Source organism: Camelina sativa, chromosome 19 (assembly GCF_030686135.1).
Source record: "Camelina sativa cultivar CO46 ecotype springtype chromosome 19, ASM3068613v1".
In the NCBI taxonomy this organism is placed as follows: domain Eukaryota; kingdom Viridiplantae; phylum Streptophyta; class Magnoliopsida; order Brassicales; family Brassicaceae; genus Camelina; species Camelina sativa.
The window spans coordinates 18,847,491-18,862,699 of NC_141898.1; the positions used below are offsets into that span (position 1 = coordinate 18,847,491).

Genomic DNA, 15,209 nt, shown 5'->3' on the forward strand with positions numbered 1-15,209 from the left:
AGAAGGTGGTTGTTGTGTTGGATTCACGCCAAGTCTAAAGGTCGCGAACCAAGAAGAGACAAAGGGCGGTGAGCGGTTGGAGCAAAAGGAAGAGTGGTCTGATCAAGTGGTGCAGTGAAGTCCGGATATCATCATCGGCGTAAAGGTGAGTTCTGTGGTAAGGCATGTAGAATAGATGCATGTAGAGATGGTTTAAATTGGTTGCATGCGAATTATGGTAGGATTCAAGTTAGAATCACCATGCGAAAGTGAGTTTGGTGCATGCATGTCATGGTAGGATTCATGTTAGAATCACCATGTGAAATGAGTTAAAATGCAAGATAAATATGTTGGACTCACCAATATTGGACAAGGGGGAAATCGGATGCATTTTAAGTAAGTGGAGAACTTAAAATTTGGTTAAGAGGATTGCATGCATGTTGAGACTTAGCGATTTGTTGCAATTTTTAGCATGCATAAGAGGAGGTGAAGTTAGTTGCAATTTTTATTGCATAATTTTCGGTTGAGGTTAGCTTGATGCTAAGTAAACTTAAAGAATTTTAAGTGTCAAACCGAAGTAGTTGCATGCGTGTTTGAATGGGATTTACATGGTTAAATCATATTATTTGCATGCGAATAGACAAGTGATTTGTCTAAGCGAATTGAGATGGTTACATGCATATGGTTTAATCTTAAGATCCTTGAATTTTCATTCATGTTGATTAATGCATGTACTACCGCATGAATGTTCTTGCTTGTTGGCTCGACTTTCTTGCTTGAAGTGGTAGTAAGTGTTTGTAGCAAAGGCTCTTGAATTCGTTTCTTGAGTCTTAGCTACAAGATGTGTAGTCGATAGTTCTGGTTCCGAAGATGTGTGTGTATCTCGAAAGAAGTTCTCGAAGATCACTTACGCGAGATACCATCACGGCTAACTAGCTATTAGCGTGACCGTTACATGACGATGTAACTTTGGTGGATCTCATGCTGGTTACCTTTGTGGTTTCAGCATGGGAGCTCATGCTGGTTACCGGGGAGGTTTCAGCATGGGTAGTGTGGAGGAACGGAACAGAATATCGAAGGGCCCTAGGTGAAGGAGTCTAGGATGAGTCAAGAGTCCCTTGTACTATTCTAGTCGTCTTTACATGTTGTGTTGGAGTTAAGAGTCTAAAGTGTCCAAGAGGTCCTTGTTCCTTTAGTCGTCTTTTCTGTTGTTTGCGAGTCTAGATCATCAGGATTGAGTTGTGTGGATCTAACCTTACTCGCTTATTGTGTGTTGTTTTGCTTCCGCTATAGCTTCTGTTGTGTAGCTTTGATGACTTGCCTTGCTTGTTTGTTTTACTTGCTGGGGTAGTCGGGATGGGATGTAGAATCCTGTTTAGGATCAAGGTGTACCCAGGCTCACTGAGTAATCTTAGATTACTCATGATATTATTTTTGTCTTACAGGGAAGCCTAAGTGAGTCTAGAGCTGGAGCAAACATTAGGGTACCGGATAGGGTTTTCTTGTGTTTCTTGAAAAACCCTATATTTTCGTAAACTTTTATCCGACTATCTATGTATATTGCTTTAATGTGTTATTTTTAATGTAATAAACTATTGAAGTAATATACAATCGTTTTTTTTTTTGGGAAAGCATGGCAAGTTGCAAACGATACTCGGTCTTGTCCGGACCAACACAACGCACGAGGCCACAAGGGTTGCAAAGCCTAAGTATTCTCGGTTGCGGGTGGAGTTGTACTAGGAAGGACTGGTCGGGAAGTCTGCAGCTTCCGTCCCTCGACCGGATCGACCCGGTGCAATTCCCATTGTGACGTCCCGTGGCTGTCCGATGGCCTGCGTGGTCATAGAACGGTTCGGAGCGTTGATTTCGATTGGTCTCTTAGGTTGTTCCGAACGAACGCAACTGTTGCAAAAACCGGGATTTTGTAGTAGGCGGCATCCCCTCTTAGTTTTGAGTAGTTGGAACCATTCAGTTTTGCTTCTTCTCCACATTCTTAGCGGTTGATGCAGTAATTTGCCTATGATTTTTTCAACTGAAATTTCTTTATATAAAGATCTCCTTATTTCTTCACCGCGTATTATCGCGTTATTTTCTTGAAAAGATATTATATCACCGTGGGAAAGTTTAAAATGAGTAATGCTTACCATTCCTTTATTCACACAAACCCTTCGATGACTTATCGGCTGCCTTGCTTGAGGAATAGTTTCAAGAAAATGGAGACGAAGCGGAATAACGTCAAATCTTGTTTTTGGATTGAGTGGAAAAGGGATATATGAAGTTCGTTTTGTTCCTCTGTGCATCTCTGTGATGGGTAAATCCCCCCGAAAAAGGGGCAACTTTCGTGTAGTTTGTAATTGTATATAACTGGTAAGATATTTTTTTGGATAAAACTTTCTCTTCTTAATAGATCTCTTCCTGTTCCTCAATCTTCGGAGAATGTGGCGTTGTATTATTGTCAGTTCTTTGTTCCGAACATTTCCTGAAAGTAGACGACAAGTTTGAAATCTTAATGGGGACAAATCTATATCTCATTGAATCAGTTTTTTAAGCAGCCACATTGCGTCCCTGGGACTCGAACCCAATTCTACAACAACCCTTGTTCCTGTCCTTTTTTTGTTTTGTTGATCTATTCCTCTTCACGTTGTCTTTTTAAAAAAAATACTGAAAGTATGGGCTATTGACACCATGGTCAGAAAGAGATTTGAGGACTTTTCTAAGTCCCGCTTCTATGATAAAGTCTTTCCGGTTTTAATAGAGCGAGCGCCACTCTGAATTCACGATCCGTAAGGATCTAGCTCCGCCACATTTTGAGTAGCACTTCTTTCTTTTTTGAAAAGGCCACAAAACTCTTTTCAAAAAAGAAATCTACAGTTTTTGGTGGTTCATTTTTTGTGAAAGAAAGAGGCGGAAAGCTATGTCCTGTACAGTTTCTCCTCCCACCTGAGGGCGAAGTCATGACTCGACCTTTATTTTTGTGACTCGAGTACTTGTTGCGAGAGGTACTGACGTAACTCGACTAAAAGGAGAGGTTGTTTACATACTTGAGCTTTCTGCGAGAGGGATTTATTACTCGACTAAAAGGAGAGAGAGCAAGGTGAACTCTTCCCATTGCTAACATTCCAGGGATTCCAGAGCCAACTAATCTAATCTCCTAACCTGGGATTCCTTAACCAACTACCAATTAAAAGAGTATCCTTGGGATAAACTGATTCAAACAGATAGGCAGATTGAAATGGAAATTTCTACAAACAAAAATTCCTTACCTTAGTTGGCTTACCTCTCCCATTCCTCTAATCCCTAACCAAAACAAACCTAATCTCATCACCTCATTGCTAATATTGCTGGATTCCCTCCTAACTAACTAATCTCCTTACCTCCTATTCCTGGGATTACTGGGATTACTGGTTCTCCCATTCCTAACATTCCTAGGAATTCGCAAGACACCATAGGCAACATGGGAATCCTTGATCTACTTGTTTCTCAGATTCCCTTTGAGGTTAGGAGAGTGAGTCGATTCGACGAGGCTAGCTTGTAGATTAGTCTTTAGTTTCCGTCAAAGAATTGGATTTTCATACTTACTTCCCCTTTGGTCGATTCAAGTGGACTTTATCCTAGATTTGTTGATTTATCCCTGGTTGAGGACCTTTGGATGCCAGTTTTCTAGATGCCAGTTTTCTATAAGAAGGGTCACCCTTAAAGGAAAAAAACCAATCCCAAGGTAAGGTCTAAACTGATCTAATCGGTAAAGCCGGAAAAAGAGCTGAGTTTATAACGGCGAGAAGCTCCTTTCAAAGGAAGGAGTGACAGAAAAGGTCGGGACAGTGGCTGCTAACCACATTGACTTCGGAAGATTTGGATGTGTTAAGGCTAACCTCCCAAAACTCACTAAATTTACGTTGCTTCACAAGGTAATTCCTATTTGCTTACTTGTTAGAGGATGTGTAGTCGATAGTTCTGGTTCCAAAGATGTGTGTGTATCTCGAAAGAAGTTCTCGAAGATCACTTACGCGAGATACCATCACGGCTAACTAGCTATTAGCGTGACCGTTACATGACGATGTAACTTTGGTGGATCTCATGCTGGTTACCTTTGTGGTTTCAGCATGGGAGCTCATGCTGATTACCGGGGAGGTTTCAGCATGGGTAGTGTGGAGGAACGGAACAGAATATCGAAGGGCCCTAGGTGAAGGAGTCTAGGATGAGTCAAGAGTCCCTTGTACTATTCTAGTCGTCTTTACATGTTGTGTTGGAGTTAAGAGTCTAAAGTGTCCAAGAGGTCCTTGTTCCTTTAGTCGTTTTTTTCTGTGGTTTGCGAGTCTAGATCATCAGGATTGAGTTGTGTGGATCTAACCTTACTCGCTTATTGTGTGTTGTTTTGCTTCCGCTATAGCTTCTGTTGTGTAGCTATGATGACTTGCCTTGCTTGTTTGTTTTACTTGCTGGGGTAGTCGGGATGGGAAGTAGAATCCTGACTATCCTAACTCACTGACCGCGGGGGAAATGCTGACAGAATGCCAATACTTGTTCGATCGAAATTCTAACAGTTGTTCCAGGCGTTTAATGTTTGTTCTGGTTCAAGCTAGAAAACGGTCAAGTGTGTTTCTAATCAGGGTTATCTAAATTGGAATAAGTACCTTTTGATAACTTTGTCTCATGCAGAGCAAAGCCCTTCTTAGTCAAGCTTAGTCCCTTTGGAGTATATTTAAAGGGAAGTGCGGATCTGGAGTGTTTTGTTTAGACGAGCTATGCAGCAAGCTGAGTTCTATCGAAACAACGTTTTCCGGGCATACAAGAAAAGAGTCCAGCCCAGCATATTTATTTGCGACTTTTTTGATCCCGGAAATCTTGTACTCAAAGTCACGGATAAGGATAAAGTGGACTACCCTGTATGACCTACAGTTCTTTTTAGTGGCTTTTTCTTGTCCTGGACCATTCAGCCCTTTGTCAACCAAGTATAGGTAGAAGCCCTCTTTTCCATACAGATAAAGGTTCGACTTCCAAGAGAAAAGATAAGGAAGTCGGTATTGATCGTGGAAATATCTTAGAAACTCTTCAAAATCGCTTCTCTTCCTTCATTCTCAGTAGGCTACCGTCCTCGGAACCAATGCCTAAGATTTGCCCTTGCGGTCTACCCTTAGTCTAAAGGCTTCTATCCACTACGATGGAATCTGTTTAGTGGAGAGAAGGCCTAGTTAATCTAGCACTATGGTGGAATCTAAGTGTAAGATATTGTTCCGCGGTTGGAAAACTAGCTCCTATGCGCCTGTAGGTAGGACGTTAGAAAAAGAATCCGAATTAGGCTTGCAGACCTACTATTAGGCTTTCAGTGTAGTAACCTAGATGCTGAATATAGACTCCCATTTATAGTAAAAGAGAAGAAAGTCAGGCGGACACTGGCAGCTGCAAGTCAGTCGGTTGGCTTCCGTCACTTCTATAAAACGCTGCCCAACAGACTGAAATGACTATCTTCGGGATATGATGCCAGAGTTGGTGCTTTTGCGGCATCTAGTTCAGTATCAGAGGCGCTGCGCTGCCCTTGGCTAAAAAGGTTTACTTCTCTGTCACTTCCGTACTTCTGTAACTTCTCTTTAGCTTATTAATGGAATTGGTTAGAAAGTCTTTCCGGCTAAAAGAGAGGGATTAGTACACCTCCAACACTGACTTCTTAGTCGAGTAGTTCTCTTTCTCCTGGGCTGAGACGTGACCTCTTCTCCTCGTTTTCATTGGGAGGGAAGATATAGATACAAAGGTAAGCACGAACGAAAGTATTCGAAAGAGCTATTTAACTGAAAACTCTATAGCTAAATTACTCTATCAAAGAAGCCATTACTGACTGAATCTGGGAGGGCAAAAGGCTTAGTAATAGTAAGCTTCTCAACCCTGGTAAGGGTTTACTTCGTCCCAGGCCAGGTCGTTGCTCGTTGCACGGTAGGCAGCTTTGAGGAAAGGTATGAAGTCACTTGCCCTTTAGCTTTAGAAAGCAGGAGAGGTGCTTTAGCAACTCGACTGAAAGGAGAGGTTGTGAACACAAACTCGACTGAAAGAAGAGGGAGAGGGATTTGACTTTTTCTGTCAGGCCAATTTATTTCTAGTGGTAAGTGCTTTCAGCCAGTTCTAGTCCTTTTCTTATACGCTTATTGGCGTTAGCACATTCCTCTTTCTTATTGAATGGAGTTGTTTTGTTTTGCCACCTGGAGTTTTAATGGAAGTTTGAGTGCGTCATAAAAGCCAATGCTTCTGCCTTTTGGAAGTGTCTGCCTATATCTGTCCTCCCCATTTAATAAGTCTCTGTCCTTACCTTCGACGGTAACCCCTTTATAGTACAGCAGTCCCGTTTCCGGCAGTGCCTTCCCCCCTAGTCTAGACCGAGTATCAATAGTTGTAGTTCCTGTCCGTTATGGACCCTTCGTATCTTTCAAATCCAATCAATGTGTGGTGTGTATCCAATAGCAAATGCAATCTCTGAATCTATTACAGCCATTGTAGCACTAGGTGCCTACCCATAAGCAGTAGTTGCCCTTGAATGTGCATCAAATCCTAAGACAAGCCTATCTAATCTCGCTTCTTAGTCTAAAGCACTCAAATCCCTTCTAAGGAGCCAGCCCTTTTTGAATCCTTTTTTTTTTTCATGCTGTGAAGAAATTTTCCCTATCCCCCTGATTGGCGAGGCTTCTTATAAACGAGTGGAGTTCAGTTAGACTGCCCCTTCTTTCTAGTGCTCTGCGTCCAAGCGAGCTAACTCCTGATCTCCTGTTGTAAAGATCTCCAGACCAAGGCTATTCTTACAAGTTGACATCCATCCCGTTGCATTCCCAGCGGTTTGAGTTCTATTGGATGGGGTTCTATACGAGCATTCCATACCGTCTCTTGGGATCAAACTGAATTAAGTTGGACTCCCTTCAAGAGATAGATTTCTTTCCACAATAATGTCTATATTTTCTTAAGAAAGAAGACTAGAATATCATTGGGAGTGCACTTAAGCCAATTGGAGTACTAGGCCTTCTGTTCCAGTGACAGTTATAAAAAAAAGCGAAGCCCTCCACTCATAAGTAATAAGTAATTTCATCCCTTACCAGTCCGCCCTACTAGCTCTTTTGTCTTCCTTTTTAAAAGGAGCTAACGATACGATGTTCAAGCTTTGCCAAAAGCCTTTTGCAGAGATAAAGTTCAAAGATCAGGATCAGGATTGGATTGAAAATCAATCTCCTCAGCATTCAAGTCAAGTGGGTCTATCGATACAAGTGGTAAGACCGATAATTCAGCATCCAAGACCTGGCCGATGTCTACTTCAAATTCAAGTGCCACTTATCTTAACACAACTCGGGCTAATCGACTCCCAGCCTATCCCGACCTGGTCCTTTCGAACCAGTCTTTATAAACCTGGTGAAAGCAATCAAGCAGGACTTACCTGCTGGGAGCCCCCTTCCTTCTATTCCGAAACCTAGAAGTTTTTTTTCCAGCTCTTGAGCTGATTGAATGATTTTTTTTCACTGCTAAGCTAATCCTTTTGTCCTACTTTACTCTATTATGAGACCTCATTCTAGGCTAGGGAGCTGGTTTAAGCCATGCCCTTATTTGACTCCCAAGACCGGATACATAGCTCTTCTGAGCCGGTCAAATTCAAATACAATGAGTGCTTAGGGAAAGTAAAAAAGAAAGACATAAAGCGGAATCCGGTAATCTTACTGCTACTAAGACTACTCCGTCTTAGGGCTAGGAGTTCAAGCGCGGCGTAACGGGGGTTGTCAGCGTAACAGCTGGTGCTCTAATCTGAGCTGAGAAATAGGAACTGCACTTTTACTTTATTTATTTACTATATTCCCCCCTCTCTAACCCAAGTCCTAGAAGTGAATGAGGAATGAATGAACTTCTGCTTCCGCAATGAGACGCTAAAGTCCTTAAATCAAGGAAATCACAATGCTTCTCTTATTATTCAGTAGTTCAATCTTACTTTCTTACCCAGCCGGGGAAGCGTTGAATGAATGTGTAATAATGTCCATCAGGGGAGATCTTGACCAATGGCCACGCGATGTCCGAGTTCCTTCGAATGCTTTTTCCAAGCCCCTTCTTGCGCTTTACGAAATTCGTTGTTAAGGCCAGTCCTTCTCTCACCTTCACAGAAGAAAAGAGATTCTTCTGTGAAGGTGAGGAAGGGAAGAGGAAGTGAATTTGCTTTGGGTGTGGGTTAAGCTCTTCCTTATCTTAGGACAAATCAGCAGAGAAGGGCCTTCGCTTCGAACTCGGATGTTTAGGAAGAAAGCTGTCCACTTGAAGCTGAAACCTTAGACTTCCTCTCGGGCTATCTATGAATTAGAAAGCTAACCCTTAGATCCGGGAAGAGGGAACTGGCATTAAGGGTATTACACTTCAAGAAAAGTGGAACTCACTCGAATAGAGAGAGTCTAGACTCACCCTCGTGTGAAAGATAGCAAGATGTGGTTGATGGAAGTAGGTATGTGTCATAAGTTCAGGCACAGTGTCTTCTAGGAAGAAACTCTTTGCGTAAGGATCTTTTACAGTAAAGAAAGGTATTGATCAAAGTGATAGTGGTGAGGGTAACCTTGTGAAAAAAAAAAAAAAGGTTAGGTGTGCGTGCCCTTTCCTATGGTGTCTCTTCTGTATTAGCTAGTATAAGTCTTAGTGCTTTTCTTTTAGTAAGGTCAATAGGAGTTAGCTGGTAGGGCAATTTCTCGTGCAATCAGAATAATCCTTGAACCTTCCACCCGGAGTTTCTTCTTTCTTCAAAGCTTTGGATTGAAAACCTTTGCTTAGCCTTATAAAGTAGCCAATTTTCCAACTATAATTAGAATGAATGTGAAAAGAAGATGAAAGAATCGTGTGATACTATAGCTAGCTACGATCCCCTACAAGAGGAATCACTCTACTTACCCCTTTGGCGGGCTTCGAGGACCCTACTGACTAATTCATTATGCATGGATGCAGGAAGAGCCTACGAGTTCATTTGTAACAATATGAAAGAAGAACCTTGCGTGCCCGATCATGATATAGGTACAGCTTCCAGCCAGAAAGGTGATTGTGCTAGAAATATGGCAGTGAAGATCATGGATGAAGAGCTAGTCAAGCAGCATCCTGATGATATCCATGTACCAAATACTGGCACTGCTAGTGCTTTTGTGGATTAACCTACTTCCCAGGGCCGGCGGTCAGAGAAGAAAACATCTCTATGAAAGCAGGAGACGGGAAATAGGCTCGCTTGATTCGATGGTTTAGAGTCCCGTATCATATGGCATGCTTTCCTTAGAATCCATACACAAAGGGCGTACGGTACCCTACAAAATCGGCAGATGATTGCTTTGATTGGCCTGCTGTATCAGTTTATTCGACTACTTCCTCCATACCGTAGTGGATTTCCTTCCTAGATAGATGTAGGAGCAGCGGAAAGGGCTGCTTTAGAAGCTTCAATAGTTCCCTCATCAACGAATGGTTTAGCCGCCAGGTGATAGGGATGTCAAATAGAAGGCAAGCAGGCGTAGAAGGCCACGTTCGATAGCTGAAAAGTAAAGCTGCGGTAGAGGGTGTAAACTAAATAGTTACAGCTGGGCTTGGCAATTATCTAGCCGAAGTGGAAGGTTAAACGGGATCAAATCCTGGTCATTCGCAGGATCGGTAAATGAAGCCGGAAAGAGTATCTAGAGATAAAAGTCCAGGCGTCGAAGCCAATTAAACACTTGGACAAGATAGTGAAGGGTCCTGGGAGAAGTCAATTCTAGAGTTCATTACTCGGATGGGGACTACAGTAAAGAAATCTATTCTAGAGGGCTTAAATGTCAACAAACTTTAGCGAGAGTACCAAGATCGGACTCAACTTCCTATTCCAAAGGCAACTTTACTAGGATGGCAAGGGGTGAAAGGCCTAGACCTTATCTGCTCTAAGCTAGTTTCATTCTATTCTTGTTCAGCATATTTAATTTCAAAAGAGAGAGGTCCGGAGGCATTAATTAGTTGATGAGGAGAAAGGCCAGCCACGAAACACTCACCCAATCAACCTTCAAAGGCAAGTAAGGACTCTTTCAAACTGAAAATTGCTGTTCACATTGCAAGATCTGTCTCAAGATGTTTTGAAAATGAGAAACAGCAGCAGAATAAATAGTATACTTTATCGAGAAAAGGGAGGAAGTATCTTCTTTCTCTGACGTAGACGGGCATTCCTATCGAGATTACTTCCTTAGGACCGGGAGGTCGAAGAATCTATATGCTACCTTACTTTCAGGATGGCTTTACGAAAGATTCCATTTAGCTGAAGTAGGACGAAGCGGTATGAGATAAGAGGTCTCAACGAGCCTTCAGCATCTGAAACGGGAGCTTTAACCTGCATATCATATGGGAGTCTTAGTGGAGAGCGTTTTCTGGTTATCATCCCTAGTCAAATTTGAAGTGACGGAGGAACCCCTATTCGATAAAGAAGGGAACAGTGCAAATAAAGCTATTTCGAGTCCTCTATCAACAACCAACCAAACCACCCGCTTGTCGGGCTTAAAGCGAAACTGAGCTTCTCACTAACAAAATCAATCATAAGATTCATGTCCGAGACTCGGAAAGAGTGGCGTTAAAGAGGGCGTCAGAGCCTCTCGAAGTCTCCGATCTCACAGATGGTTAGGCTGCAATTCCTTCGCTTCTGAAGAAGCTTGGATAGTTCTCCTTACTCAGACATTCTATTCATTCGACCACCGCCCATGCTTAAAGATTGAATTTTTGTTTTGACTCTGTAAAAAAAAAGAACGTTGTAACGTCGGTTAACGCAGCCTCACAGGCAGTCTGAGAAGTTTTTGACCCCTTTACCTATCTTGGGTGAGCTACATCCATACATAGTTCTCTATAGCAGCGCCGGGCATCCAATAGCAGCGCCGAGTAGCTAAGTTGGTATGGAAGAACTGCTGCTTAGCGGGAAATCCTTCTCTATACAAGTTCTCGGAACAGGTTTTAGAACAGAACTTCGATAGGCGAGAGGTGGAAGCACCGCGAGGTACTAAACGAAACGACTTTCACTTGTCATAAACAAAATGAAAGAAAGTCAACCTGAAATTGCGGTCAGTCTCGATACCTTTTTAGTTGCCGCACCCTAATTTCAAAATATCTCTTGCCAACCTTCTTTCCGAACAGAGAAATGGAAGAGAGTTCTTGATCCCAAAGATTCTGAATGGGATAGGATGTGACAGAGAGAGATAGGGACAGGAGAACGAACAAAGTGTGAGGGTCCTACTACTTGCCATAGAGATTTCGTAAAATATACAAGCAAAGGAATCAGAGAACAAGCGTCAAAGCCTAGCTAACTAAATACCTTTTCTTTCCCCGCAAGAAAGCACATCAAAAAAGGAAAGAGCTATCTAGTCCTACAATTCTTTCTCAATCCACTCCAACTGACTATTAGCGATTCTAGTCTTCAATCGTCCGATTCTTCTTCTTCTTCCTTTTGAATGAACGATTTGATCTAGCCGGATCTTCTATCTACGCAAATTGAAGAAATGTCTGCTAAAGCCGCTGCAATTGAATGAGATAATCTGCAGCAATTGATTAACGAATCCGATGCAGTTAACGAGAGTCGTGGTAGTTCAGTTCGAAAGGCAATTCCCGAGGAATATGACATGGCTATTGTTTCAGCTCTTCTGACTATGCTTTTTGTGGTCGCTAAGCGGTGGTTTAGTAAGGGCTTTAGGAAAAGGCGTAACTGCTCTTGTCGGAAGGGCTGGGCTACTAGATGGAGGACTCATTCCCCCACACCTGGACCAGGCTCAAAGCAATGAGACGATTTCTTCTCGGTTAGACTCTCTAGAACCAGAACAATAGACTGATTGACTGTGGTCAGGTCAGAGCCTTCTGTTGAAAGAGATTGATTTGACTTGCTACCGTACTTAGTCTTCCGCTGGAACTGGATTCTCTAAAGCTAAAAGTTTCTTCGCCCTCCTCATCAATGAATTAATGAGTTTTTTCGCATTGGTATTAGAGTAAGATAGCCAACTATGTGGGATTCTTTTCTAGACTATTATACTCTAGCTCCTTAGCACTAGCAATAATAGTATTAAAAAGTGAGAGATAGGCCTATAGATTCCTTTGTCTCGTATTCAAACGAATACCATAGAAGGCTGAGAACTGGCTTGTTTGGCTCATCAATTCCAACAACGACCAAAACCGGTTACATCAAAGCTATCAAGCCCTCGTAGCGCCTAAAAGCTGTGAAAAGTCTTAAACAATTAAGAATGCCCACCCCGCCAAGCGAGTACGAGAACAACCCTCCATCTTCCTGTCAACGGGACAACAATCAATCTTTGTTGGTCCGTAGTTGAATTTCAAACTAAGAAAATCCGTTCTCAGTGAGCTTGAATCGGTATCATGGGTCAGAGTACTTTGGCCCGGAAAAAGCATCTCAAATAGCCTTTCTTTTGTAGTAAGCCGCTCGTACCGCTCCTCTAGTTCAAGTAGTTCAAGAATTAAGCTAGCTTAGTTAATCGATTTTAAGACAGGCTTACCTCCCGTTCATCCCTTGTTTCTTTGAAAGTGCTATTGGTCACATACGTCCGCACACCAAAAGCCTCGTATGCAGATCCTAGTGCCACCATCCATGTCTGCTGAATTTAATGCATTAATTCTCCATGGCACCCGGGAACTAGTACCATCATCTCCTCATCAAAAGATTGTTGTGGGTCTTATCGGGTTAAGCGGAAACCTGATGGCAGTGTTGAGCGGTACAAGGCTCGCCTTGTTGCCAATTCATCAGCGGCCTGGGATAAGATCCTGGGTAATATTTAAAAAAAAAAGAGGGACAACTGATAAGGCTATTGACTCCACTGACCGGGGCGCAACAAATGTGGCTAAACATTTAATAGACTAGCATCGAAAGAAGATTTCTTGCTTTAGTTCGATGGGAGGCATACCAACTTAGGTCAACTTTATGGGTACGTTTTTCATTCAACCACCAGTGGAGAGCAAGCGCCCCACCCGAGTCTCCAGCGAAAAGCGTTTTTATATATAATATAAATTATTATCGATCGAAACCTAAAGCCAAGTGCATCGATCGGTTTCCTTGCGTTGGAAGGGAGATTGAATGAACCCTTGAAAGCTAGCGGGGACTCAGAGAGAAGAGAGCCAGGGATATCCAACCCAAGAATCGCACGCAGGCTCCCCGCCCCCTTTCTCTAACGAGGGTTTGCTTACGAGAGATCGAATGCTTCCAAAGCAGGGAAAAAAAGATAGGAAGATTGAATGAAAAATCGAGGGTGGGAACCAAAACTCATCTACATATATATGCACTGGTACCACCATGAAGACTGTTCCCACTGAGTGAAGAATCAGATTTATGACTATGGGATAATAAGATCCAATCCAATTGATTAATGAAAGTCGACTCGACGATCAGGTAGCCTCATCCCATTCTTTAAAGCAGTAGCGAACAAAGGACGCCGAAAAGAAAAAGGCATAAAAAGAGTGAGAAAGCTCAATCCAAGACATGAAAGCGGAATCAAAACTGTGCTTAAATCCCTACTTCCACCGAGGGAAAAGTCCTCCTATTCCTTTCACCAGTTCAGGGCAAATAATGAAGGGGTTTCTGGCGCAAATGAATAGTAGAAAAAGGTTGATTCCTCCTTGCAGTTGATTAACATTCACTTTAGTTGGACATGGCAAGGAAAGCAGGAATGTCATCAGGCTCAGACCTATTCTTGCAAAGAAAAAGAGACTCGCTCTAGTCCCGTAACCATTCGTAAGGAGGGAGCGCTGGGCGAATGAATGTTTACTGTAAAAGTGGTTGTGTCTTAACGGAATGATCTAAACTCGGCTACCCGCTCCTAGTGCCACCGGATCCCTAGGTCTTGTTCTGACATGTGCGATTTAAATAAATGCCTCTGACATGTGATTAACCGAATCAGCTGCGTAACCTTCTTTCACAAGAGAAATGTGGCGGCATTGCCTGCTTCCAGGTATGAATCCACAACTTCTGCTGTGTAAAATGAGATTGAAATGGATTAGAAGCTAGCTCAATCATTGGGTTAGCCAACTCAAATATTGCTTAGTGAAATTTCTCCTCTCCCAAAAAGCATAATTTGTTAGGACCAAACTGCCAATGAAATGCATTAAGCCATTGCGCTAGTCTTTTCCACAAGAAATTGAATCATCGAATTGCATATCATATATAAGAATTATTTATGAATGATTGGCGCCTTGAATGAGAGTTTCTTGGTCCTGCCAATGGCTCTTATAAAAAAGTAAAGCGATCTCCTCTAATAAAGGATCAGGATCTAAAGAAGCGAAAGCTATAACTCGACTAAAAGGAAAGAAAGTTCCTCTACTGAAAGTGGTTGTGATAAGGAATAGGTAAAGGCCTTTCCTTATTCAAAAGATCCAGAAAGTAGAAGAGTCGGCATTACCTCTATTAAAGTTTTTGTTTCCAGCTATTTCAGCTCTGGGAGGAGGGACTACTTCTTTTCACTATTTCGAGATGCGTGAATACATTGAGAGATAGCCAGTCCTGGAAAGAGCAGATGTGAACAAAGCTAAAAAGGAAAGCAGACTGACTTCCATTTCTTCAGTAGGGGAGAAACACTCTTTCTTGGTTGACTGCTGGAAAGCTTGACTTGGTCTCAAAGGCTAGAAGGCAGAAATCTTTTTTTAGTGGCAACAAGCCCAGAAGAATCGAATCATCGCCCAAAAGCAAGGGAATCAATGAACGATCTACGAATATCAACGGCTTTTCCCACGGTAAGAGGTAAGGGACAGGGTGAGGAACGAACAAGTAGCTAGGCTTTCTTGGTGGTTATGAAAGTAGCTTGGCCTTGGCTTAGGCGAGTGCAGTCACTTCCGGATGAAATGATTTAGGTCCCAAATCAGTAGCCGTTCCTTCAGCTCCTAGTTTCAAAGCCAAGTCCGCAGCTATGATATGAAAGCATTTCTTTCGAGATAGCCAGTCCAGGTGCTCAGGGCAAGAGCTAACTGTAGCAGTCTAAGGCCGAGATGAATCGATTGAAGAACAAATTCACTTATATAGGGAATCCGCCTTTCTTTTCGTCTCAACGCGGGCAACATTAGATTCGTCAGAGTCGCTAGCTCTTCTTTCTGTTTTCATGAATCCTTTGAACGAATCCTAGTTAATTAGCTTGGCACTAGGAGTTGTCTAATCAAAAGGCGTAAGCGCAGCAGTTAGAATTTCATCCGCATCTGGCTTGATGACTGCTTTCCCATTCATAAAGTATACTCCTCTTTGGTTCATTACCCTCGGCGAT

General features: G+C 42.5%; 2 protein-coding genes and 1 pseudogene across 2 annotated transcripts; 1 reads left to right on the forward strand and 2 right to left on the reverse strand.

Annotated features, from left to right (window-relative positions):
* Positions 1-3,238: 3,238 nt before the first annotated feature.
* On the reverse strand, positions 3,239-3,440 carry LOC147920785 (uncharacterized; annotated as a pseudogene).
* Positions 3,441-5,360: 1,920 nt separating this feature from the next.
* Positions 5,361-5,752, reverse strand: LOC147920786 (uncharacterized). Its single transcript, XM_087500541.1, has one exon. It carries the CDS (start codon positions 5,482-5,484, stop codon positions 5,362-5,364), a length of 123 nt encoding a protein of 40 aa, XP_087356667.1. The 5' UTR covers positions 5,485-5,752; the 3' UTR covers position 5,361.
* Positions 5,753-7,106: 1,354 nt separating this feature from the next.
* Positions 7,107-7,451, forward strand: LOC147920787 (uncharacterized). Its single transcript, XM_087500426.1, has one exon. It carries the CDS (start codon positions 7,107-7,109, stop codon positions 7,422-7,424), a length of 318 nt encoding a protein of 105 aa, XP_087356552.1. The 3' UTR covers positions 7,425-7,451.
* Positions 7,452-15,209: the final 7,758 nt, after the last annotated feature.

Excerpts from the sequence above, each read along its gene's own strand:
- LOC147920786 (XM_087500541.1), bottom strand. The coding sequence starts at position 5,484 with ATGCCGCAAAAGCACCAACTCTGGCATCATATCCCGAAGATAGTCATT.
- LOC147920787 (XM_087500426.1), top strand. The coding sequence starts at position 7,107 with ATGTTCAAGCTTTGCCAAAAGCCTTTTGCAGAGATAAAGTTCAAAGAT.